Here is a 24011-nt window from a genome sequence, read left to right as displayed (position 1 = left end):
GATGCTGGAGGACCTTTCCGTGCTAGTACAAAACCGATTTCTTTTTCGATCCGCAATTCATCCGCAAGTCACTAGGACTCAAACATGAATCGATAGCACCTAACAACAACAACAACAACAACCTAAAAAAGCCTTAATTGTCTCCCTTCCCCGCTCCAAAAAAGCATCGAGGCCAGCAATCCTGCGCTGCCGCCTCCTCTCATGAACTCTTCATAAAGGGAACAAGTGGCTGTCCTCCAAAATAGGTTCCTCACCCTTGCATTAAAACAATGATACAAAAGCTCCTTGTTCTGAGAACATGAGGATATATGTACCTGCTCATACTCAATCATGTCTTTTTAAGTGTTCCAGGCAGTTGGCTTTTAGCTTATTGCTTAAGAATTCGTGTTCAGTATGTTCTGTGGTTACATAACATAAATTTTTATTTATATACCACTATACACCGTTAATTTGATGCGGTTTACAGGGTTATCCAAAGGCTGGACCTGCCCAGCATATATTACAAGTATCTTCCTCCTTATTTGAAAACTTTTTTTGTAAAATCAGTTTTGAAGTGTCCACTCAACATAGTTTCTCATCAGCATTCAAGCATTTGGGCACCTACTTGGCCGATAGCTTCTGCATACCCAGCTGCTCATTGAGTATACACTCAACACATTCCCTGAATATCTGTACGAGGGGGTGCTGAAAAGTTCTCAGCCCAACCAAGAAGAGAATGATGTGGACATGGTTCAGTCAATGATCTGAAACAATCTCAAAACATAGCACTATGTTTCTGCAATTTGGCACTTTGCAAAATAAAACTCTCTTCAGCTACAGTGACAAAATAATGCTCAGAATTTAGGAAGTTGGTTGATTGAGCTGAAACCTTTTTAGCACCCCCTTATGGTGTCCTGGCATTTTTTTTTAGCTGATATTCACTGATCTGCCAAAATCAGGTCATGGACATTGTCAACAATTTCAGGAGTTGACAACGTCATTTGAGGCCTCCCAGACTTTGCTACATCTTCGGTCTCAATTTCCATGCTAAAAGTTTGCTCACCACTTCTTCACTGTGGTGTATGAAGGGCATTTGTCACTCAATGTCTGTATCTTACATTCATGGATTTCCTTTGGAGTTTTCTGTAGGAATAGGAACTTCGTGACTACTCAGAATGCCATACTTTTCATTGACATGGTTCAATCAATGATCTGAAACAGTGTCAAAACAGCATTATGATTCTGCAAATTGGCACTTTGCAAAACTAAAATGAAGTGCTCTCCAGCTACAATGGCAAAATAATGCTCAGAATTTAGGAAGTTGGTTGGGGCAGGCTGAGAACTTTTCAACACCTTGTTATACATACTTGAAGAATCCCTCACCTTGATGGCACAAAGCATCTCCCTGCCACAAAAAAACCTTCAGAAGTTACATAGTAACATAGTAGATGACGGCAGATAAAGACCCGAATTGTCCATCCAGTCTGCCCAACCTGATTCAATTTAAATTTTTAATTTTTTCTTCTTAGCTATTTCTGGGCAAGAATCCAAAGCTTTACCCGGTACTGTGCTTGGGTTCCAACTGCCGAAATCTCTGTTAAGACTTACTCCAGCCCATCTACAACCTCCCAGCCATTGAAGCCCTCCCCTGCCCATCCTCCACCAAACGGCCATACACAGACACAGACCGTGCAAGTCTGCCCAGTAACTGGCCTAGTTCAATATTTAATATTATTTTCTGATTCTAAATCTTCTGTGTTCATCCCGCGCTTCTTTGAACTCAGTCACAGTTTTACTCTCCACCACCTCTCTCGGGAGCGCATTCCAGGCATCCACTACCCTCTCCGTAAAGTAGAATTTCCTAACATTGCCCCTGAATCTACCACCCCTCAACCTCAAATTATGTCCTCTGGTTTTAATTTGAGGTTAAGGGGTGGTAGATTCAGGGGCAATGTTAGGAAATTCTACTTTACGGAGAGGTTACAGAATATAAGACCAAATAATACTGTATTTTACCTGTTTGGGGTAGTTCATGGTCTATTTCCACTCTTCTTTGGTTGGTCTTTGAAATGGTTTTCCAGCGTTTCCATTTCTTATTAATTTTGTCATTTGCCTATCTTCTCTTAGTTCTCTACATCTTTCTCTTTGATCTTGCCCCTCACCTCTTTCTACACAAATTAGATTTCACCTTTCCTATCACACACTCTCTCCACCTTCCAGTTCCCTCTCTCTCTCCCTCCCTCCTTCCTGACTCGCCTACCATGAGATCTGACATACCTTTGAGGCCTCCTAAAGCAGCAGCAGAATCACTCTGAATGGGCTACTTGCAGAGGGAAGGGCAGTCCGTCCAGAATCCTGCCACAGCTGCTTTAGGAGGCCTCGGAGGTATGTTGAGTCTCACCAGAGGGGGGTGTGGTATTTTTTGCTGAATTGGTGTGTCCGATATTCTTGGATTCAGATTGGCAAATCGGCCACAGCTACTGTACACTGCCTTAGGTGAATCTGTTCATAAAGGCAGTTAGTTAATCCCAATAAATATTTCCCAATAGAAATTTAAATATAAATCACTATAAGAAAGCAAATTAGCAGTGATTGTTATATTAGCTGCCAGCACATTGATAGAAAAATAACTTTCAATAGCTTCTGCTTTAACAATGCGTATCCTGCCAAAGGTAAAAACTGATCAAAATTGGATTGCCTGTTGCATTTCCAGTAATTAAGACTCTTAATTTAGACAGAAAATATTATACACTGATGTTGATTGACTCAGTAATTGCTGGTATTTGAACACAGTTGTTATAGTATATGGCAGAATGTTCACCAGATAGAAGGGATAATAATGGGAGTTGAGCTAAGACTGTATAGGACAAGTTGAGGATGGGAAAACATTGTATAAAAATAAGTCCTCCTATGAATCACAGATTGTAATTTTGGATGCGATCAGAGACAAAAAAAACTCATTTAAGGAATGGAAAAGATCAAAAACGGATGAAAGCTGGAGTAAGCACAAACAACATCAACGCAGGTGCCATAAGGCGCCAAAAGAGACTACGAGGAAAAAATAGCCAAGGAGGTGAAAAACTTCAAACCATTCTTTCGATATATTAAAGGGAAATGACCCACGAAGGAAGCGGTGGGACCGTTTGATGACCAAGGAATAAAGGGTAGCCTAAAGGAGGACAAAACAATCGCTGACAGACTGAACATGTTTTTTGCATCTGTATTTACCAAAGAGGATATACACAGCATACTGGAACCCATTAGGCTATATGCTGGGAGTGAAAATGAGAAACTGACAGGGTTAACGGTCAGTCTAGAAGAGGTATGCAGGCAGATTGATAGGCTTAAGAGAGATAAATCCCCGGGACCGGATGGCATCCATCCGAGGGTCATCAAGGAACTGAAAGAGACCATAGCTGAACTGCTTCAACTAATAGCCAATCTGTCAATCGTATCGGGAAAGATTCCAGAGGACTGGAAGGTGGCGAATGTTAACGCCGATCTTCAAAAAAGGTTTGAGGGGAGACCTGGGAAACTACAGACCAGTGAGTCTGACCTTGGTACCAAGAAAGATGGTAGAGGCGCTGATAAAGGACCGCATCATTGATCACCTTGATGGACACGGGCTGATGAGGACCAGCCAGCACGGTTTCAGCAAAGGCAGATCTTGTTTGACAAACTTGCTGCACTTCTTCGAGGGAGTAAACAGGCAGATAGACAAGGGCGACCCGGTCGACATAGTATATCTTGACTTTCAGAAGGCGTTTGACAAGGTTCCGCATGAACGACTACTTCGGAAAATTGCGAGCCATGGAATCGAGGGTGAAATACTCACGTGGATTAAAAACTGGCTGGAGCATAGGAAACAGAGAGTGGGGGTAAATGGACAATACTAGGACTGGAAGAGCATCACCAGTGGGGTTCCACAGGGCTCAGTGCTTGGACCCGTGCTCTTCAACATCTTTATAAACGATCTGGACATAGGTACAATGAGCGAGGTGATTAAATTTGTGGATGATACAAAGTTATTCAGAGTAATGAAGACGCAGGGGGATTGCAAAGATCTGCAACGTGACATAATCAGGCTCAAGGAATGGGCATCGACATGGCAGATGAGGTTCAACATGGATAAGTGTAAAGTGATGCATGTCGGTAACAAAAATCTCCTCCATGAATACAGGATGTCTGGGGCGGTACTTGGAGAGACCTCCCAGGAAAGGGACTTGGGAGTTCTGATCGACAAGTCGATGAAGCCGTCCATGCAATGTGCGGTGGCGGCGAACATAATGCTAGGAATGATAAATAAGGGGTTTACGAACAGATCATGCCACCGTACCGGACCATGGTGCACCCTCACCTAGAGTACTGCGTACAGCACTGGTCGCCGTACATGAAGGAGGACATGGTACTACTCGAAAGGGTCCAGAGAAGAGCGACTAAGATGGATAAGGGGTTGGAGGAGCTGCTGTACAGTGAAAGATTAGAGAAACTGGGCCTCTTCTCCCTCGAACAGAGGAGATTTAGAGGGGACATGATCGAAACATTCAAGGTACTGAAGGGGATAGACTTAGTAGATAAGGACAGGTTATTTACCCTCTCCAAGGTAGGGAGAACGAGAGGGCACTCTCTAAAGTTGAAAGGGGATAGATTCCGTACAAACAAGGAAGTTCTTCTTCACCCAGAGAGTGGTAGAAAACTGGAACACTCTTTAGGAATCTGTCATAGGGGAAAACACCCTCCAGGGATTCAAGACAAAGTTAGGCAAGTTCCTGTTGAACAAGAACGTGCGCAGGTAGGGATGGTCTCAGTTAGAACGCTGGTGTTTAACCGGGGGGCTGCCGTGTGAGCGGACTGCTGGGCATGATGGACCACTGGTCTGTCCCAGCAGCGGCAATTCTTATGTTCTTATTTAAACAGAATTCAGATTCTGCTCCAATTTTATGAGTACTCAAGGGCTTGTCCATTTTCAACATTTCCAATGAAAACCTTACTTGGGGAGCTATGTTGTTGAAGAGGGGGAGGGAAGAGAGGGACAGTGGCCAAGAGGGTTAGACCACTGTTTCTCATATAATAGAGGCAGTATATGCAAATCAAATTTATGCAAATTCAATGTGGATATCCTGAAAAACCTGACTGGCAAGGGGGTACTCTAGGACCAAGTTGAGAAACACTGGGTTAGACAAACTAAAGATGCTCAAGATGGCAAATGTGCAGAGAAGGCTAGGAGGGCATCTGCTGGAGATCAATAAGCAAATTCAGTGTCTGAGCTTAGATTACCAGGTCAGATGATGGATGAAGTTTTCAAGCAAACTGGTTTACTATTTAAACCCCCCCCCCCACCAAAAAAAAACAACTTGTAAACCGCAATCAAAAAAGACTAGGTTGAAAAAGAGGTCTTTTTTTTTGTTGTTGTTTTTTGCAAAGTCGTGGTAATGGTCCTGTGTGGCAAGTGTGACACAGCCCATTCAAGTCCTATGGGCTTTGTTGCATTTCCCTTGCGTGAAATTGCTATTTTAGCTTTGTAAAAGGGGTCCAGAATGTGGAAAACAAAATGAAGAAAATGTTTTCAAATACAGTAAAACCTTGGATTGCAAGTGTTTTGCAAGACAAGCAATACATTTGATTAAATTTTAACTTGATATACAAGCAATGTCTTGCAATACAAGTACATACAGTATACACACATCACAATTGAGCCGATGGTTCTTCTCTCTCTGACGCTGCAGGAGTAGTGACTGTTCTAAATGAGCGAGGCTTTGCAATACAAGTACGTCTAAGTTTCCATTATTTCCTATGGGGAAATTTGCTTTGATATGCAAGCGTGTTGGATTACAAGCATGCTTCTGGAATGAATTATGCTTGCGAACCAAGGTTTTACTGTATAGTGTTTAATTTTAAAAATCCAAGCATAAATTGTGTATATTGTTTATTATTGCTTTTAGTCCTGTTATTAGTTTTCAATTTGTTAGTTCCAGGTTTACCTTGATTGTATTTGTGTTTATATTTGGTTATTTTACTATTGTTTGCTGTTAAGAAAATTGTTAGTTTTATGTTTAACCATATCTGCTGTACTCTGTCTTGGGTCTATCTCTTCATAAAAGCAGTAAATAAATAAATTCAAGAATAGTTGTTTGGGTTTTTTAAGATAACAAGCACTGGCATCAGTGCAACCTGTGATGCATCGGAGGCTGAAAATTTTCTCAGCCGTGCCAGTAGTCATGAAGAGGAGCTGGAGACACTTTGCTTGCATTCCCCAAAGAGGAGGCTGGCAGAGAGGGCTTATTGCATAAGTTGGTTGTGTAGCAAGTATCTGAAGGTTACATACTGCTTCTGGAAGTTGGATACACTTCTTTGTCTTGTCTTATGGATGATGATGCTTCAAAGCCTTTCTTTGCTGTTGGCTAAAGGAGCCATTGTTTTGGTCTATGTGTGAAGGGTCTCCTAGTTCTAGAGGGTCATTGGGTTAATTGTTTAAGAGTTCAGACATTTCCTGGGTGGAGAATTGAGGTGCCTTGCTGTAAAGTGGCAACTTGGCCTTCAGTGCATTTTTTATGAACAATTGCAAGTTGGAGGTACAGGAGAGAGAGGATTCTGTCTTTTTGACCGGCATGCTCTGAGCAGCCCTGGTTTCTTCCTGTCCCTAGAAAAGGAGTAGGGTGGAGGTTTGGTTACATCCCTTTTGTCTGGATGGTTCTGTTAGAATGAAAAGAGAGGTGAAATTTAGTCTTGACTGTTTTAGTTTCCTCTCCTGAAAGCTTCTTGCTTGGCAGCAGTCTGGTTTTTGTGTGTGTATCATAGAAACATGATGGCAGATAAAGGCCAAATGGCCCATCTGCAGCATCCACTATCTCCTCCACTCCATAGGAGATCCCATGTGCCTGTCTCATCTCTATTGGGAGACTATTCCACACATCTACTACCATTTCTGTAAAAAAAAAAAAAAAAGTATTTCCTTAGATTACTCCTGAGCCTAGCACTTCATCCTATGCCCTCTCATTCTGGAGTTTTATTTCATTTGAAAAAGACTCACCTCTCTCGTACATTAATGCCAGAGATATTTAAACATCTGTATCATATCCTCTCTCTTCCGCCTTTCTTCCAGAGTATACATATTGAGGTCTCTAAGTCTATCCCTATACGCTTTATGACAAAGACCACTAACCAATTTTGTAGGAGCCCATCCCCATCCCCACCACAGGCCATAGCATCCATTTTCCCTCCTCTCCTGCATGGGTCTGGCCTCTCTACCTCTGACCGACCCTTCCCCCCTTGGAGATCAGACATACCTGTGAGCCTCTCAGCAGCAGCAATGGTGGCAGCAGCAGTTTGAATGAGCTGCTTGCGACCCGTTCACAGTGCTGCCTCTGCGGGCTGGCTGCCGCTGCACTGAGAGGCCCGCAGGTATGTCTGATCTCACGGAGGGAGAGAGGCCAGCCTCGTGCGGGGAAAAGGAGTTGTGCAGAATTCCGTCAGGAGTACTGTAAAGCCTCTAGGTCAGGGGTGTCAAAGTCCCTCCTCGAGGGTCGCAATGCAGTTGGGTTTTCAGGATTTCCCCAGTGAATATGCATGAGATCTATTGGCATACAATGAAAGCAGTGCATGCAAATAGATCTCATGCATATTCATTGGGGAAATCCTGAAAACCTGACTGGATTGCAGCCCTCAAGGAGGGACTTTGACACCCCTGCTCTAGGTGTAAGGGCAGAGTGGAAGGTTGCAACAGATTTTGTGTTGTTTTTTGTGGGGGGGGGGGGGTTAACTTCTCTAAAGTTTATCTCATGTTCCTCCCTTAAAATAAAACAATTAGCATTGTTCCACAACCTTATTCCTCTTCTGCTCAGTGCTCTTAAGGCAGGACTGCATTTTATCTTGAAAATCAGTGTGTGGGGTTGGTGCTTCTGCTTTATCGTCTCGGTTTATGCAGAGGTTCTTAACAAGCACGTGAAGTGAACTTCTCCTTCTGACTGCTGATGTCACTGGGCCTCTGAAAGGTGCAGTTGCCCAGCTGGGCCGCACAGTGTCACTAGTGCCGTCTGCTTGTTGTATAACACAAACAGTAACCCTGAGTGCACTTTATGCAATGCCTTGCTTCCGGTATTAAAAAAAAAAAAAAAAAAAAAAGTCTCTATAGTTTGTCTGGAGCGCAGTGTAATGAGCCAGTCATGCTGTTGCAGCGGAGCGCCGCATGGTAGCTTTAGTCAATTGATTTGTGCTATACGACACGAGCGATCCTCCTGAGTTCTGAAGGTAAGCGAGACTAACTAAGAAAATATATTTCGAGCCATTAAGGAAGGGTTATGTGGTAATGATAAAGAATATTCTCCTAAACGAGCGTTAAAAGCCTGGATTCGGGCAAAGATGTCTTTGTGGATCAGGGTCTTATTGGGGGTGGCAATTGAACCTGTTCCATAGTGTGTTTGATACCCTGTGAAACTGCCGTATCATGACTTGGTATTTTTAATCCCAAGAGTGAAAATGGTACAATTGCTGCTTAGAGATCACGGTCAGAGAACGCGCTTGGTACCGTAAAGTGAGCTGTAAGCTGCTGCATCGGTAGAAGAAATAGCCGGTAAAGTTCCCAGGCACCGTATCTTTTTGATTTTGTGACCAACTCCCTAACTGCACTGGCGAATCGATATTGCTTAAATATAAAAAGAAAGCAGCTTTTTTTCATTCACTGTTCCTCCATTTTGAGAAATCTTTCTGTTGCTGTAGGTTCTCGAGAAATCAATGAGTATATATGATATGGATTGCTGCGCCTTTATTTTATAGATTGTAGAACCCTAACCTAGAAATATTTCACCTGCTTTTGTCAAGTAGGAAAGACAGTTAATTGGACATAATATCCTGTGTGACGCATCCTTGCATATGAACGCAGAAGACAGTGTCTTGGCACAATGTGTATCCCATAAGGTTCAATTAAGATTTTTTTATTTATTTATTTATTTATTTTTTTGGGGGGGGGGGTTAATGGAGAGGACTTGTTAAAGCAAAAGGCTCTACAACAATTGCGCTTCTGTTGTAGTTAAGTTTGTTATATTATAGCAAAGAGATACTTATGAAAGTATGCAGGTTAACAGAAGCCCCTGGGATTAAAATAATTTACAAAGCTGAACAGGGAAAGAACTGGTAAACCCAGCAGGACATCAGAAAACATTAGTTCTTTCAAACAAAAGCAGGAACTGAAGGAAAAACAATCCAAACCCCCCCCCCCCCTTCCCCAATTCTGAGTTACATAACTTTTATTTATTTTTTTTTCACTAGAAGCTGATTTAATGGTGGTATGGAGCTATGGTATTTTATTTTTCTTGTATAATGATTCACATTTTCCAGGAGACCAGACAGATCTATATGTGTTAACAATTGTGTTGTCTTAAAGGGTGCAGATTGTAACATGTAAAACACAAATGGAAGGAAGAGCTTGCAGATCTAACTAGGAAATAATGCTATATTGCGACAGCAATAATTATAATTAGAGAATGGAGCATCAGCTTTGGCAAGTCAATAATAGTGGTCATTGGATTTTATAGGAGAAAACAAAAAGGTACTTTTTGCTGAAATCTCATTTTAAAAAATCTTGTACAGCAAATGTGTCTGTTAACAATATGATATTCATATCTCTTCAGGAGTCTTGGCCATTACACAGTGGTGGCATCTAATGGCCACACCTAGGGTGCATGCATACTATGTTCCAAGGGGAACTGTGTTCCCTGGTTGAGGATTATTGCTTTAATGACTCTACTACAAAATGAAGGCTGTTAAATAGGGAAACTCTTCTCCCACCTGAATTATCAGTGAAGGTTCAGGGCGAGAAGCGAAATAGAGAGTGGTTTCGGCTCTATTGGAAACTAAGAGGAGCAGAAGGAAATTAGAGGATGAGAAAAATTAAATTATAGTTTAGAATGCTTTACATGATGAGGGGCAAAAGAAATAAGTAATTTTGTAATTATAAGTCACAAGAACATAAGAATTGCCATACTGGGAAAACTGAAAGTCCATCAAGTCCAGTATCCTGTTTCCAACAGTAGGCAACCCAGGTCCCAAGTACCTAGTTAGCTCCCAAGTAATAAAACAGATTTTATGCTGGTTATCCATCTCAATAATGGCCAATGGACTTCTCTTTTAGGAAATTATATAAAACTTTTTTTTAAACCCTGCTATGCTAACTGATTTTACCACACTCTCTGCCAGTGAATTCCAGAGTTTAATTACACGTTATATGAAGAAATATTTTTTCTTCAGTTTGTTTTACATCTACTACTTAGCTTCATTGCATGCCTCCTAGTATTTTGGAAAGAGTAAACAAGCAATTCACACCTACCTTTCCACTTCACTCAGTATTTTATAGAACTCTTGTCATATTACCTCTGAGCCATCTCTTCTCCAAGCTGAAGAACCCTAGCTGCTTTAGCTTTTCCTCATAGGGAAGTTATCCCATCCTTATCATTTTCGTCACCGTTCTCTGTACCTTTTCTAATTCCACTATATCTTTTCTGAGATATTGTGACCAGAATTGCACATATTATTTGAGCTCATGTGTCAAACACAAGGCCCTTTAGGGAGGGGGGGGGGGGAACAAACAGGGCAGCTGCCCTGAAGCTCTGGGGGCCCCTAGTGGATTAATATGTCCACCCTCTTGTATCTGTGCCGATCTGACGTCTTCCTCTCTTGGTCTTGCAGACACATCCATTTTTGTTACAGGGGGCTGCTGTCCCTAGCATCGATTCTCAACCGCTACTTGAGGCCCCTCTCTGTGCTTTCCTTTTGCCGTGGTTTGCCGGGAGGGACTCAAGATAGACCCTTTTGTCAGTCTCCCCCTGGATTTCTTTCTGGAGTCTCCAGCAGAAAAGTCAGAAAAGGAGTTAAAGGTTTGGCGAATCAGGCTCCAGCAAATACTTTAAAGAATGTGTAACTTCCACAGCATCTGTGCTCATTTAAAAAAAAAAAAAAAAGGAGCAAAACTATGATTAGACAGGTAAGCGACTGGTCTTGACCAGTTGCTTTTTTTGGATCGCTAAAAGCAATCGCGGGGGTTTTTTTTTTTTTGCATCGAGAAGCCATGTTAGAGCATCAATCACTCTGCCAGTTTACATGGCATTTCAATATTAATGAGCAATTGTGCAGAAAACCAAGCGGTGAACTGTTTTCTGCATTGGGTTGGTAAATGAGATTGTTGCTAAACCAGTCAAAACTGGTTTAGCGATGATTGTTAGACGATCACTGACTTTTTAATACATCTGACTCTCAGTCAGGGACTAACTTTGTAAAGTGTGCTTATGAGCCAGCAAATATGTTCAAATAATTTGGAGAAAGAAAGGGACCACAAATCCTGACACAAGAAGAACATAATGATAAGCCAGACTGGGTCAAACCAGTGGCCTATCTAGCCTAGCATTCTGTTCCCAGTAGTGCCCAATCTAGGTCATGCTGCCCGTTCCAGGGCAAGTAATGGTTTCCCCTATGTCTGTCTCAATAGCAGACTATGGAGTTCTCTTTCATGAATTTGTCCAAACCTTTTTTTAAACAGAGGCTAAACGCTGTTACTACATCCTCTAACAACGAGTTCCAGTTATTTGTTGAATAAAAAAAATATTTCTTCTTACTTATGTTAAAGGTATTTTCATGTGACTTCATTGAGTGTTCCCTAGTCTCTGCGTTTTGAAAGAATAAAACAATTGATTCACTTTTATCTGTTCTACACTACTCAGGATTATGTAGACCTCAATCATATCTCCCCTCAGTCATCTCTTTTCCAAGCTGAAGAGCCCTAACCTCTTTAGCCTTTCCTCATATGAGAGGCATTCCGTTTCCTTTATCAATGGCACATGCAGCTGTTTGAAATACAGGTATTCGTTGACTTACAACCGCAGTTGGTTCCAACTGACAGGTTGTAAGTTGATCAGGACGTAAGTCGGCCTATGTTAAATTAAGGCAAGAATATTAGACTGGGTAATGATATTTTAATCATCTTAAAGAAATCTGTTAACAACATTTTCTTTCTTTCTAAGTCAAACAATACAATTGTGGAAAAATAGACAAAAATAAGAAATACAGTAAAGTACATTTAATTCATGGCACCACTGGTGCTTGGCTGCAGATTGTCGATATCTCCTTCATCAGGCGAGGCTGCAGACCCAGTGATGGATGGAGTTGCTCTTTTCATAAACATAGTGAGCTTCGTCTGAATTGTTTGCTTTTTTTTTCTCTTCATAAATTTCACAATAAGGACAAAATATGTCGCGTGCCATCTGTTCAATCCTTGCAAATTGTTCAATGTTTGGGTCCATGTTTTCAAAATGTGCGAGGAGTTTATTCAGTAGAGATAAACCTTCTGACAATCCCTTTGTGGTAAACATTCGTTGTGGCACCTCATCCTCTTGGTCTTTCTCTAATTCTCTTATTTTTTTCTTCCGCCACTCTTTCTTCTTCTAATTCTATCAGATCTTCATTCATAAGTTCCCCTGATTCCTGGTCTAGCAACTCCTCAACATCTTCCATTTCACGTTCCAATGAAATGTCTTTACACAGTTTCACTATTCCTTCGCGAATCTCATCAAGTTCTTGTTCACTGTTAAATCCAGCAAAGGTATTCACATAGCTCTTAACACACTTCTTCCATACACCATTCATACACTTTTCCGTCACTGAGTCCCAAGCAGTAACAAGATTTTTTTATACACTTAAGAATGTTATACTGTTTCCAATAGTCACGTAGTGATAGTTCAGGGTCGGCATCTATAGCAGCTATGGCTTGGGTGAAAGTGGTTCTGAGATAGTTTGCCTTCAAAGTAGCAATCGCCCCTTGGTCCATCAGTTAAATAAGTGGTGTAGTGTTCGGGGGCAAAAATAACACTCATATTGGGATAGAGATCAGCTAAGTGATGTGGATGTCCAGACGCATTATCAAGCAACAATAAAATTTTGAAGGAGATTCCTTTCTTTAAACAGTACTCATGCACTTGAGGAACAAAACAATTACTGTACCAATCCTCAAATAAAGCCTGGTTTATCCAGGCATTACGGCTTGATCTATAATAAACTGGCAAAGTGTGCTTGTTCGCATTCTTAAATGCACATGGATTTTCAGAATGGTAAATTAATAAGGGCTTCAGCTTAAACCCATTGATATTCCCTCCAAGCAGTAGAGTGAGTCTATCATTGTGTGCTTTAAATTGTGTGCTTTTGGCTTTTTTGTGGATGTAAGTGCGTCCTGGCATCTGCTTCCAATATAACCCTGTTTCATCCACATAAAAAATTTGCTCTGCCAGGTAACCCTCTACCTTGATTATTTCTTCTAAACTATCAACAAACTTTTTAGCTCCTTCCTCATCCGCACTCGCTTCTTCTCCAGTCACCCGAACATTATGCAACTGGAATCTATTTTTAAACCAGCCAGTACTTGCCACAAATTCTTGACTGTAGTCTTCTCCAGCGCGTTCCTTTAAAGTCCCAAACAGACTTCTAGCCTTTGACTGTACTGTAAAGAGACTTAAGGGCGTCCGCTTTTGAATCTGATCTTCCATCCAAATGTTTAACAATTTCTCCATTTCATGGATGGGCCCAGTATGTTGCTTCGTAATCACGGTTGACCGCAAAGGTGCAGAGCCTTTCATAGCTTCATGAATTCTATTTTTACCCTTTTATAATAGCTGCATTCACTTTCTTTCCTCCTTCATACTGTTTTATTATCATCATTTTGGTGTCTAGATCTATGGCCTTTCTTTCCTTTTTGGAAGACTGAGGAGTAGACAGAGACAAATTCCTCTTTGTAGCCATTTTAAGGGTATGAAATTGCCAAAACAACAAGGCACAAACTCAGGTGGGGCAACACCCCTGCGTATGTTATTACGTTGCGTAGCGAGACTTGGGAGAGCGGAAGTCGCATCGTAAGGTTGAACAGTCGTAACTTGCATAGGTCGTAAGTTGACGAGTACCTGTAGTAATGGTGGACTAAATAACATTAGCTAGTGGAAATTCATAGAGATGGACTACTTTTTAGGATATTTGGGAGCTGTTCTGAAGCTCACTACTTCATAAAACTAGAAGTTCATTGTTGTACATGTAACAATTTTAAGGATGGAAAAGAGTTGAGTAATTGGTGGTTTTTGTGGGAGGAGAAGGGGATGGGTTAGATGGGAGTTAGTAAGAGCAGGGGTGAATATTTGTTTATTGGAAAAGAGATGAAAAAGTGTAATGTTCTCTAATAGGTAACAAAAAGGAGGAATTAGATTGCATTAATGGAGTGATGCTTGATAAGGACGAAGTGTGCGCTTCTTTGTGTTTGATGGCTGAATTTTGGAATGTTTCTGAAATGTTGGCAATAAAGAGAGAGAGAAAGAAATAAAAGTTAAGATTGGTAGCTGGAAGGTTGGGAGTTTAAATCATGCATAGGCATTATTTTGAAATACCATATTGAAAGCCCATATCTCATATATTAAAGGTAGCAAAAAAGGTCAAATGACAGTTGGCATGGTTAGAGGTGAGGCGAAAGAAGCTATTAAAGTTAAAAATAAATTGAAAAAGGATTTGAATGAAGAAAACAAGAAGCTTCATAAACACTGGCAAGTTAGATGTAAAGTAGAGAATGACACGGTGACAAAATTCATCACCGTTCCCTTCCCCGCGGATAACCGCGGGAAATAATTCCATGTCATTTTTTAATGTCTATTTCAGCCTCAGTCCTTCTACACCAGCATTCTTCAAAGCAAAGCTTGCGGGTCAGTGGCTGAGCCCATTCATACTCTGATTCTTATGTGAGCCAAGGATAATGAAGCCATTGTGACATCACTGATGTGATTGGCTCTTAGGCACTGGTGGAATGAGGCATTATGACATCACAATATCTGCTCTGGATACCAGAGACTGTCATTCTGTAGTGTCTGTTTCAACCTCAGTCCTTCTACACCAGCATTCTTCAAAGCAAAGCTTGCGGGTCAGTGGCTGAGCCCATTCATACTCTGATTCTTATGTGAGCCAAGGATAATGAAGCCATTGTGACATCACTGATGTGATTGGCTCTTAGGCACTGGTGGAATGAGGCATTATGACATCACAATATCTGCTCTGGATACCAGAGACTGTCATTCTGTAGTGTCTGTTTCAACCTCAGTCCTTCTACACCAGCATTCTTCAAAGCAAAGCTTGCGGGTCAGTGGTTGTGGCCATTCATACTCTGATTCTTCCCTCTCTTCTTAAAGAACGACATGAAGATGGTTTACCGCGGTTATCCGCGGGGATGGGAACGGTGATGAATTTTGTCACCGTGTCATTCTCTAATGTAAAGCATTGATAAGGAAGGCTAAAAGATTTTGGGAAAAAAAGCTTGCTATAGAGACAAAACTGATTAGTAAAAACTTTCTCAAATATGTAATAGGTTATCTGATGAAGCATGCCACCATATTTCACAGCTTGGGTCCTGTCATCAGGCACAGTTTATAATTTTAGCATTTTCTGGGACTGTCCTGGTGCTTAGGACAACATAATTTGGGCTTCCATTTTGGGTGCAATCATTCATTGCTCATGCTTTTCTATTCTGGTTTTCTTTCTTGGTCTTTATACCTCAGGAATTAGATTACAATTGCCCCAGGCATTTTTTATCCTGTGGTCTGGGCCTGATGCCAGCATACAGTGTGAGCACATATCTATCCTAATGCTTCATCTCTTAAGCAAGGTTTATACAGAAGTACTACAAAAAAACGTTTGTAGCTCAGTGAGTCACTATGGCAGAGTCAAGAAGACCACACACAGTTGTCGTGTAAACCAGGGCTTCCCAAATCTATTCTGGTGACCCTACTGATAATCTTTTTAGGATATCCACAATGAATATGTATAAAACAAGTTTGCATATTCAATCTTGTTAATACGCACAGTGAATATCCTGAAACCAATTTCTTTTTTAAAGGAGGTTTAATCCTTCAACTTTGCCAATCAAATGTGTCTCCCGGTGGAGTTGGCTAGCATGTTTTAACCACTGCATTCAGTCTCGGCCAAAAGGCTGAAAAGAGATAGCTCTTCCATAGCGCAAAAGCCCTGCATTTGACATAGATAAGAAGCTGAGATAGCCTGAAAATCTGATGGGCAATTGGATTTTTCAGAACAGGTTTGGTAAGCCTTAAATGTATAAAGTAGCCAAGTGTCTATCTTGAAGCACATGTTGCTGACATAGTGGTATGGCTCATATTTTAAAAGGGATCCTGTTTCAAAGAAGAATACAAAATAAATTTTTAAGCTAACTGAAGAATGACAAAATGACCAAAGGGCTGTTTTTGTTTGTCCTTTCAAATCATTTATCGTGCCCTTGGGTCTCCACTAAATGATGTTTGGTTTAATGCTGCACATTTGAATCTTACTGAGTGGAGGCGTGGCCTAGTGGAGGCGTGCCTCAGTACCCTGAGGTTGAGTTTGATTCCCACTGCAGCTCCTTGTGACTCTGGGCAAATCACTTAACACTTCATTGCTCCAGGTACAAAATAAGTAAGTGTCTAAAATATGTAAAATCGCTTTGACTGTGCAACCACACAGAAAATGCGGTATACAATTCCCATCCCCTTTACTGCATCTTGGAAATAATTTGGGGATTCTGTTATTAATAAAGTGGATAACTCACTTTGGATATATCTATGAAATGGAATGCTTATATACCCAGTGAAACAATTCTGTAGTTAAGTGGGAGAAAATTTGGCTTCCCATTTTGTCTGCCCTCAAATAAAGATGGGTTCTTGGGGGTGGATGACTTTGCAGGGTTTGAGTAATGCGTATCTAGATAGTTTGGGCGGGAGGTTACTTTAATGAATAAAACTTCAAAATTGATAAGCTAAGCTTGCTTATTTATTTAATTAATTAATCATTTATATACCGCTGATAATCTAAGGGCTTCTTTTATCAAGCTGCGCTAGCGGGGATAACACACGTGAATTTTCATCATGTATTAACCCCCGCGCTGGCCAGAAACTACCATCTGCTCAAGAGGAGGCGATAGCGGCTAGCGCGTCCCGCGGTTTAGCGTGCACTATTACACGTGTTAAACCGCTAGTGTGGCTTAGTAAAAGGAGCCCAAAATGATTTACATTCAGGTACTCAAGCATTTTTCCCTATCTGTCCCGACAGGCTCACACTCTATCTAATGTACCTGGGGCAATGGAGGATTAAGTGACTTGCCCAGGGTCACAAGGAGCAGTGTGGGATTTGAACCCACAACCTCAGGGTGCTGAGGCTGTGGCTCTAACCACTGCACAACTGCACTGAGTTTTATTTTGCCATTGATTGTTTATCTTGGTTCTCATTGAAGGTTTTGTAATTTTGCGCTTATGTACCTAATACACCTCCATACATTAACCCCCCCCCAAAAAAAAAAACCACCCCCTAACAAAGCTCATACCAAGGAGCACCCTGCAATGTATTGGGTACCATTGGACAAAGTGGATAATCCTAAAAAGACTTTTCAGTGTGTTCCTAAGTTCATGTTTGAGCTGAGCTCCTCAACAAGGCTGTTTTGGATTCAGTATAAAGGGTCAGAGGGAAAGGGCAGGGCAAATCACATGTTTTGTGAATAGAGATTAAATTATTAAGCAGATTAGAAAAAAAGCACAAAAATTCCACCTCCCCAGTCTATTTTGTCAGTTTTACTTTGCCCAAGTGAAGCAAAGTATAAAGTTGGTGATATTTGGTCCTAATGATTAACTGATGAGGGACCAGTTTATGATGGTTTTTTATCCCCTTTCAGCAGGGAAATTATATAGTTTTGGTTCCAAAGAGGATAGATTCCATTTACCCCATGAATCTTGTAGCTGCTGAAAGAATATAAATCTTCTATTGCAGATTAGAAACCTAGAAACATGACGGCAGATAAAGGCCAAATGGCCCATCTAGTCTGCCCATCTGCAGTGACCATTATCTCTTTGTTGCCTGAAAATACGGGAATCACATTCCCCAAGGGGTAAGCAACAGGAGCCAAAACAAATTAGGGATGAAAATATTTTTCCACTTGGGATTCAATAAAGTGCAAATGTTTATTAATAAGTCTCAATCAGTCTCAAACAGATCAACTTGATATTGTCTAATATAAGTCCATGTAGCTCTAGATTGTTGCTTGAAGCATTGTTAATCCAGTATTGAATAGAAAGAGGAAGTTCCAGATTTCACTTCTCAATAATTCCCCTTTTTATTTTCAGGTTCCAAAGCGGTGAAATGGTCCATGGTTGCTGAAGCTCATGTCCCTGTTTGAGTATATGATACTTTTCTGACATCAAGAAGGACTTGTCCATAAGGAGAAATTTTCAGCTTTGCCCTGGCTGACTTCAGCTGGGTAGCTGCATCAAGCTTCTCCGTGGTGTGCTAGCAATGGGCATTGGGAGGAATACTACTTCCAAAGCAATGGAGACCGGGAATTCAGCAGATGGGAAATATGAAGAGGAGTCCAAACATCCTGCCTTCTTTACCCTACCTGTAAGCTGTTTAAAAGAAAATTTGTTTCAGGCATATGGTTCATGTTTCTATCACAGTATAGAAAAGACTGAATAAAACCAGCATTTCTCTAAGGATAGGCAGGATACCGAGTTCTCATAGATCTCATCTGACAGAGCTACTGCAGTTGAATGAACCATAGCCTTTTAGCATGTGTGATTGCACACATCTAGGAACTTCCATGATTATACTGTTTCATGGGGTCACCTCAGTGTTTTTGTGGTGGTTCTCCCCCATCCTCCCACACACACAGCTTAAAGGGTATGTCTTTTGATCTGTGATAATTGTATATATATTTAAATTTTTTTTTTTTTTGTGAGTAATCTTTCAGGTGAGATCATCTCATTACTCTGTTCACTTCCTTTTTGTTTTCTAGACCAGGGCTCAACAAACGCCAGGTTGCAATGGCGCCTAAAATATCTGATCTGGTGCCTAGGTTTTGTAACTGCCTGCAGTCCCTCTCACCCCTGCTGTTGTGTGTGTTTCTCTATCTCTTCTCTCCTACCCCTGGGAAACATTGGCAACAGCAGCCTTCAAGACATGCTATGCTGCTCTTTCCAGTGTCAGGCTCTTCTATCTACCGAGTCCTGCCTTCTATGAGGTAACTTCCTGCTTTCGTGAATGCCCACATCATAGAAAACTGGACCTTGACCCACCCACCACCTCAAACTAAATAAGAACAAAACCAAACTGCATTGGCTAGGACCCTTCACTGACCCACGCTACTCAAGTCTTTAGAACGGAAATGGAGACGAACTAAATTGAGAGATAATTTAGATAAATACAAAGAACAAATGCAGTATTATAAAAATAAAATAAATTTAGCAAAAAAAACATATTATTCCAATAAAATAGCTAGTGCTAAAAACTCTTTGCAATATTAAAAAATCTCACAGCCCCAAAAAGTATTGAAGACCCATCTTTAGAAATCAAACTTAGTGCCCAAAATCTCGCTGATTATTTTGTAAATAAAATGTATCAACTTAAAAACTAACTCTAACATGGACGAAGAACAAATACAAACGATACCTATTTCTAAATGTGCCAAGTTCAACATGCCTTATATTTCTTTTTTCTTTTGTGTTACCCACCATATGTGTTTTTCTCTAAATATTTCTTCTCTTTCTTTAAAGATTGTAGCTCATCCCCCTCACCTTTTGTACCAGTTATTTATTAGTACGTATATATTTTGTTTTTAACTGTATAATACATGAACCAACTCCACTATTTTTAACTGAGAGCACTGTTACCACGGAAGAAAAAGCCTCAGGTTCTATTGTAGGCAGAGCAAAAAATGCTCAAACCTCCTCCTCCCATATCATTGGCAAAAAACTTCCGTCGGTGATATGTAGTGGCACACCCTATATCGGTGCAGGACTAAAACAACTATTCTAACGCACAGAACTGACTGTTAATGAAATATAGCCGACGTTTCACGTTAAAAACTGTTTCTTCAGGGCTTATAGATTTTCACTGTCCAATACATTTATTTGAGTTGCTTGCATTTATTCTCCCGCTTCCAACGCAAGCAACTAAAATAAAAGTATTGGACAGTGAAAACCTATAAGCCCTGAAGAAACAGTTTTTAATGTGAAACGTCGGCTATATTTCATTAACAGTCAGTTCTATGCGTTAGAGTAGTTGTTTTAGTCCTGCACCGATATAGGGTGTGCCACTACACATCACCGACGGAAGTTTTTTGCCAATGATATGGGAGGAGGAGGTTTGAGCATTTTTTGCTCTGCCTACAATAGAACCTGAGGCTTTTTCTTCTGTGGTGACGGTGCTCTCAGTTAAAAATAGTGTAGTTGGTTCATGTATTATTTATTATCCACTTTCACTTAATTCAACATTATAGTTTTTAATTGTATAAAATTGTTATGTCCCCTATTTTAAAATGTTCTACTCATTGAAGTATTAGACATTGCGTGTACAACAAACCTTAATAAAACTTGAAATTTACCCTCCAAGGGTCACAGTAGATGACAGATTTTCCATCAGAACTACAATCCTGAATCTTAGGAGTAGAAATAAATAACCATCTATCCATGAAAAGCCATGTACAATTGATAATAAAACAATCTTTCCTTGTGGTGAGAAAGCTAAGATCCGTCAGAAAATACTTTGAAATAGAGGCTTTCTGAATCCTATCTCAACTAGACTACTGTAATATAACGCTAATTCTTTGCTCTAAATTGTTACTATCGCGTCTAGAACTAGCTCAAAATGCAGTGGTAAGACTCTTATATGGACTATGGAAATCAGAACACTATCAGCCCTACTGTATACTACATTTGCTGTCGATAACTGCAAAGATCAAGTTTACATTGGACATCGGTGCATTTAAGATCCTGAGAGGGAATGGCCCCCAACTACCTAATGGAGTTAACCATCCTACTTCAGGATGCCTCCAACAGATATTCCAAATCTTTTCCAATAAAAATTCCCAGCATGCAACAATATAAAGTGGATGTTCTGAAAGATGATTTTTATTCGCTCTACACAATAAAAATACAAATAAAAGTCTGAATTAGTAATACATGTATGATTGTCCTGATGGGCCCCTACATGGTCTGTGTTTCGGCGAAACCACCTTCCTCAAGGGTCCGGATGATGTAGGGTACAAAGATAAAAATATGAGCAAGACAATGTACGTGTCTTTGAGCAAAAAACCTGAAATGGCTTGAAACAAGCAGAGTGGTGCATAAAATTGATTTTGCTCATATTTTTATCTTTGTACCCTACATCATCCGGACAGCGTAACAGGGTTTAAAAAAGGTTTGGATAATTTCCTAAAAGAGAAGTCTATAGGCCATTATTAAGATGGACTTGGGAAAATCCACTGCTTAAAAAGCAGCATAAAATCTTTGAGATCTTGCCAGGTAATACATGTGTCAGTATTTGTGACCTGAGTTGGCCACTTTGGAAACAGGTTACTGGGCTTGATGGACCTTTGGTCTATTGCAATACGGCAACTCTTATAATAGGTACACTGAAGGAGCAGATGCCGAACATGGGGGGAAGATAGGAACAGGGACAATGAGGAGAAATGCTGGAGAGGACAGATAGGGACACGGAGAGAAAATGGATGGCAAACATGGAGAGAGAAATGGCCGAATAGATGGGCAAGCCTAGAAAGACAGGAAAAGCAGAGGCAACACAAACCAAATCAAATGGAAAAATAAAATGTTCAGACTACAATGGTAGAAAAAGTATTTTATTTACAATACAATAAATCAATTTCTAGAACGCATAACCAAATAATTCTATGCGGTTCACAAAAGAGTAATAAGGAAACAGAAATAATCCAAATGAAGAGATCTAATTACCTATGAATTTGTTAAAGAGATGGGTCTTCAGTTGCCTTCTAAATTGAAGGTAAGAGTGAGACAAGAAGCACAAATGCCAGAAATCACTATCAATTGTACCATGTTAGCATTGGGAAATGTGCATCTCTGATATCTTGTGTCAGGGAGAGTGTGAACTGGGTGTCTGTGCTACTGAGAGGGAGGGAAATGAAAATTGGTGTCAATGTTTTAGGGTGCAGGAACTGGGGAGGTATGTGCAAGTGAAACAGATAAAAAGCTGAAGAGAAGTATTGAGCATTCAATATATTTGTTTTTGTGTGTGGGGGGGGGGGGAGAGAGTCATTGGGACAGAGTTACCAGGGAGGGAAGGGTATACACAGGACCTGTATATGGGGTGGCGATTGACAGATCTATGGGCGTTAGCATGGTGGGGGAGGTTGATAGAGAGCTATGAGTGTATGTGTGTGCATGCTAAGGGGGAGGGGGATGCAGAGAGGGAGACAAAATGAGGGGGGATATCAACCCACCTTGGTCAGAATCCTTGGAGCACTAGCAACCACAGAAGCAGCCCTAAAGGAGCATTATTGCTAAGCAGGCAATTATTGGGCATCCCTCCTGCCGGGAAACATTGGCGGGGGATGGGGGGTTCATGGGGTGTCAGCAGGAGGGATTGGGTATCCCTCCTGCCGGGGAACATTGGGGGGGCTCACGGGGTGTTGGCAGGAGGGGCTGGGTATCCCTCCTGTCTCTGATCATTGGGGAGGGTTCGCGGGATCGCAGCAAGAGAGATTGGGCATCTCTCCTGCTGGGGAATATTTAGGGGGGTTGCATCGGCCTTGGGCAGGAGGGACTGGGTATCCCTCCTGCTGCAATCGTTTTTTTTTGGGGGGGGGGGGAATGGTTCCACGATTCTCTAACCGGCACTTATGACAGACGTCAGTTAGAGAATCATGCTTTTAGGCGAAGGACTGGTCCCTCCCACGCCTAAAAGATCTTGTTTTGGGCGTTTGGGACTTAGGCAATTTTTTAGAATAGGGTTTAAAAGTAAACATAATGATGGTCTGGGCAATTAAACTCCTGAACGTACAGGTTGTTTTTTTTTCGAGAATGGACATTTCCCTGCTGCCTACTTTGTGTGCCTAGAGACGTAGGCCAAAAGGGGACTTAGGCATTGTTTTTGATTATGTCCATCCACGTGTATAAAGAGTGCATTAACAAAAAATTATTTGTTGCCATAATAGTTTTTGTTTCTAGTCTTCAAAACAAGTGCTTAGCTGGAAACAAGCCAAATGTTCCAGCAGAATTAATATTTTGTTTGAAGTGTAAGTCTGTTCTTTTATGAAAGGTAATCCAAAACAGTTAAGAGGTAGAGGGAAGACCAGGGCACTAGACTGGCCCAGAAAATCAACATAAGAATGGTTCTGTTTACTCTATGATGCAAGCGACTGATATTTGGACCTGTGTTTTAGTTGATGTCTGGGTATGGTAGAAAAATGCCTGATGTGTTTGTATCAGCTGTTTGAGCTGAGCCTTCAGAGCTCTATTTGACACACAAACCACCTGCATTCCTTTACCATTGCATGCCAGTAGGTCATCACATAACTTCAGTCAATTTGCAGGGTTCTTTATAAGAAGTCAAAACTAATCAGAAAAAGAATGTCCAAAACATCACTATAAAATGCTATTGCAAACGCATACTCAAAATAGTGGGAACAACTGCCCAGTGGATTATAAAACATTAAACTCTGTTATGAAATCACTACCAGATAATAATTACCAATGTATTTTGTTATAAAAAGGGGAGAAAAAAGGCTTCAGTGGGTCTGGTGCATGTCTTTAATCTTATTGCTACCAAAACTGACATCTGTTACAATCATTGGCCAAAAAACTCCCATAACATCAGACTGCAAACTTCAACAAAACAAGTCTGTGTTTATATATTCATGAAATGACTATGACACTTTGTAGTAATCGCTAAAAATATCAGCAAATATTAATTCATTCAGCAAATATCAATCAAGCAAGAAGACAGCACTTATCTGAAAAACTCAGTCCCTATGGGATCTCCATTAGAGAATAACACAGGGAAAAAATCTGTCCCCGTCACTGCACCGTCCCCGGCCCACCATCCTCTGCACTGCCCCGTCACCGCCGTTCCCTTCACCGCCCTGTCACCGTCACCGCCATCCCTTTCACCGCCCCGTCACCGCCACTGCCATCCCATTCACCGCCCCGTCACCGTCCCCGTCTAGCACCCATCTT

At 41.0% G+C, this 24011-nt stretch overlaps 1 protein-coding gene across 2 annotated transcripts in view; it reads left to right on the top strand.

The window, feature by feature from the left end:
• SLC23A2 (solute carrier family 23 member 2) overlaps window positions 1-24011 on the top strand; it is a 257086-nt gene that overhangs the window by 39037 nt on the left and 194038 nt on the right. The window contains exons 1-2 of one of the 2 annotated variants that reach the window (XM_033949752.1): window positions 8098-8226; window positions 18150-18423. In XM_033949752.1, the coding sequence (XP_033805643.1) occupies window positions 18319-18423 (105 nt within the window). In that variant the 5' untranslated portion in view covers window positions 8098-8226; window positions 18150-18318. Of the gene's footprint in view, window positions 1-8097; window positions 8227-18149; window positions 18424-24011 lie in introns of those variants that run through there. The other variant, XM_033949751.1, reaches the window with a different exon arrangement.

Source organism: Geotrypetes seraphini, chromosome 6 (genome assembly GCF_902459505.1).
Source record: "Geotrypetes seraphini chromosome 6, aGeoSer1.1, whole genome shotgun sequence".
NCBI lineage: Eukaryota > Metazoa > Chordata > Amphibia > Gymnophiona > Dermophiidae > Geotrypetes > Geotrypetes seraphini.
This window is presented reverse-complemented; position numbering and strand designations above follow the sequence as displayed.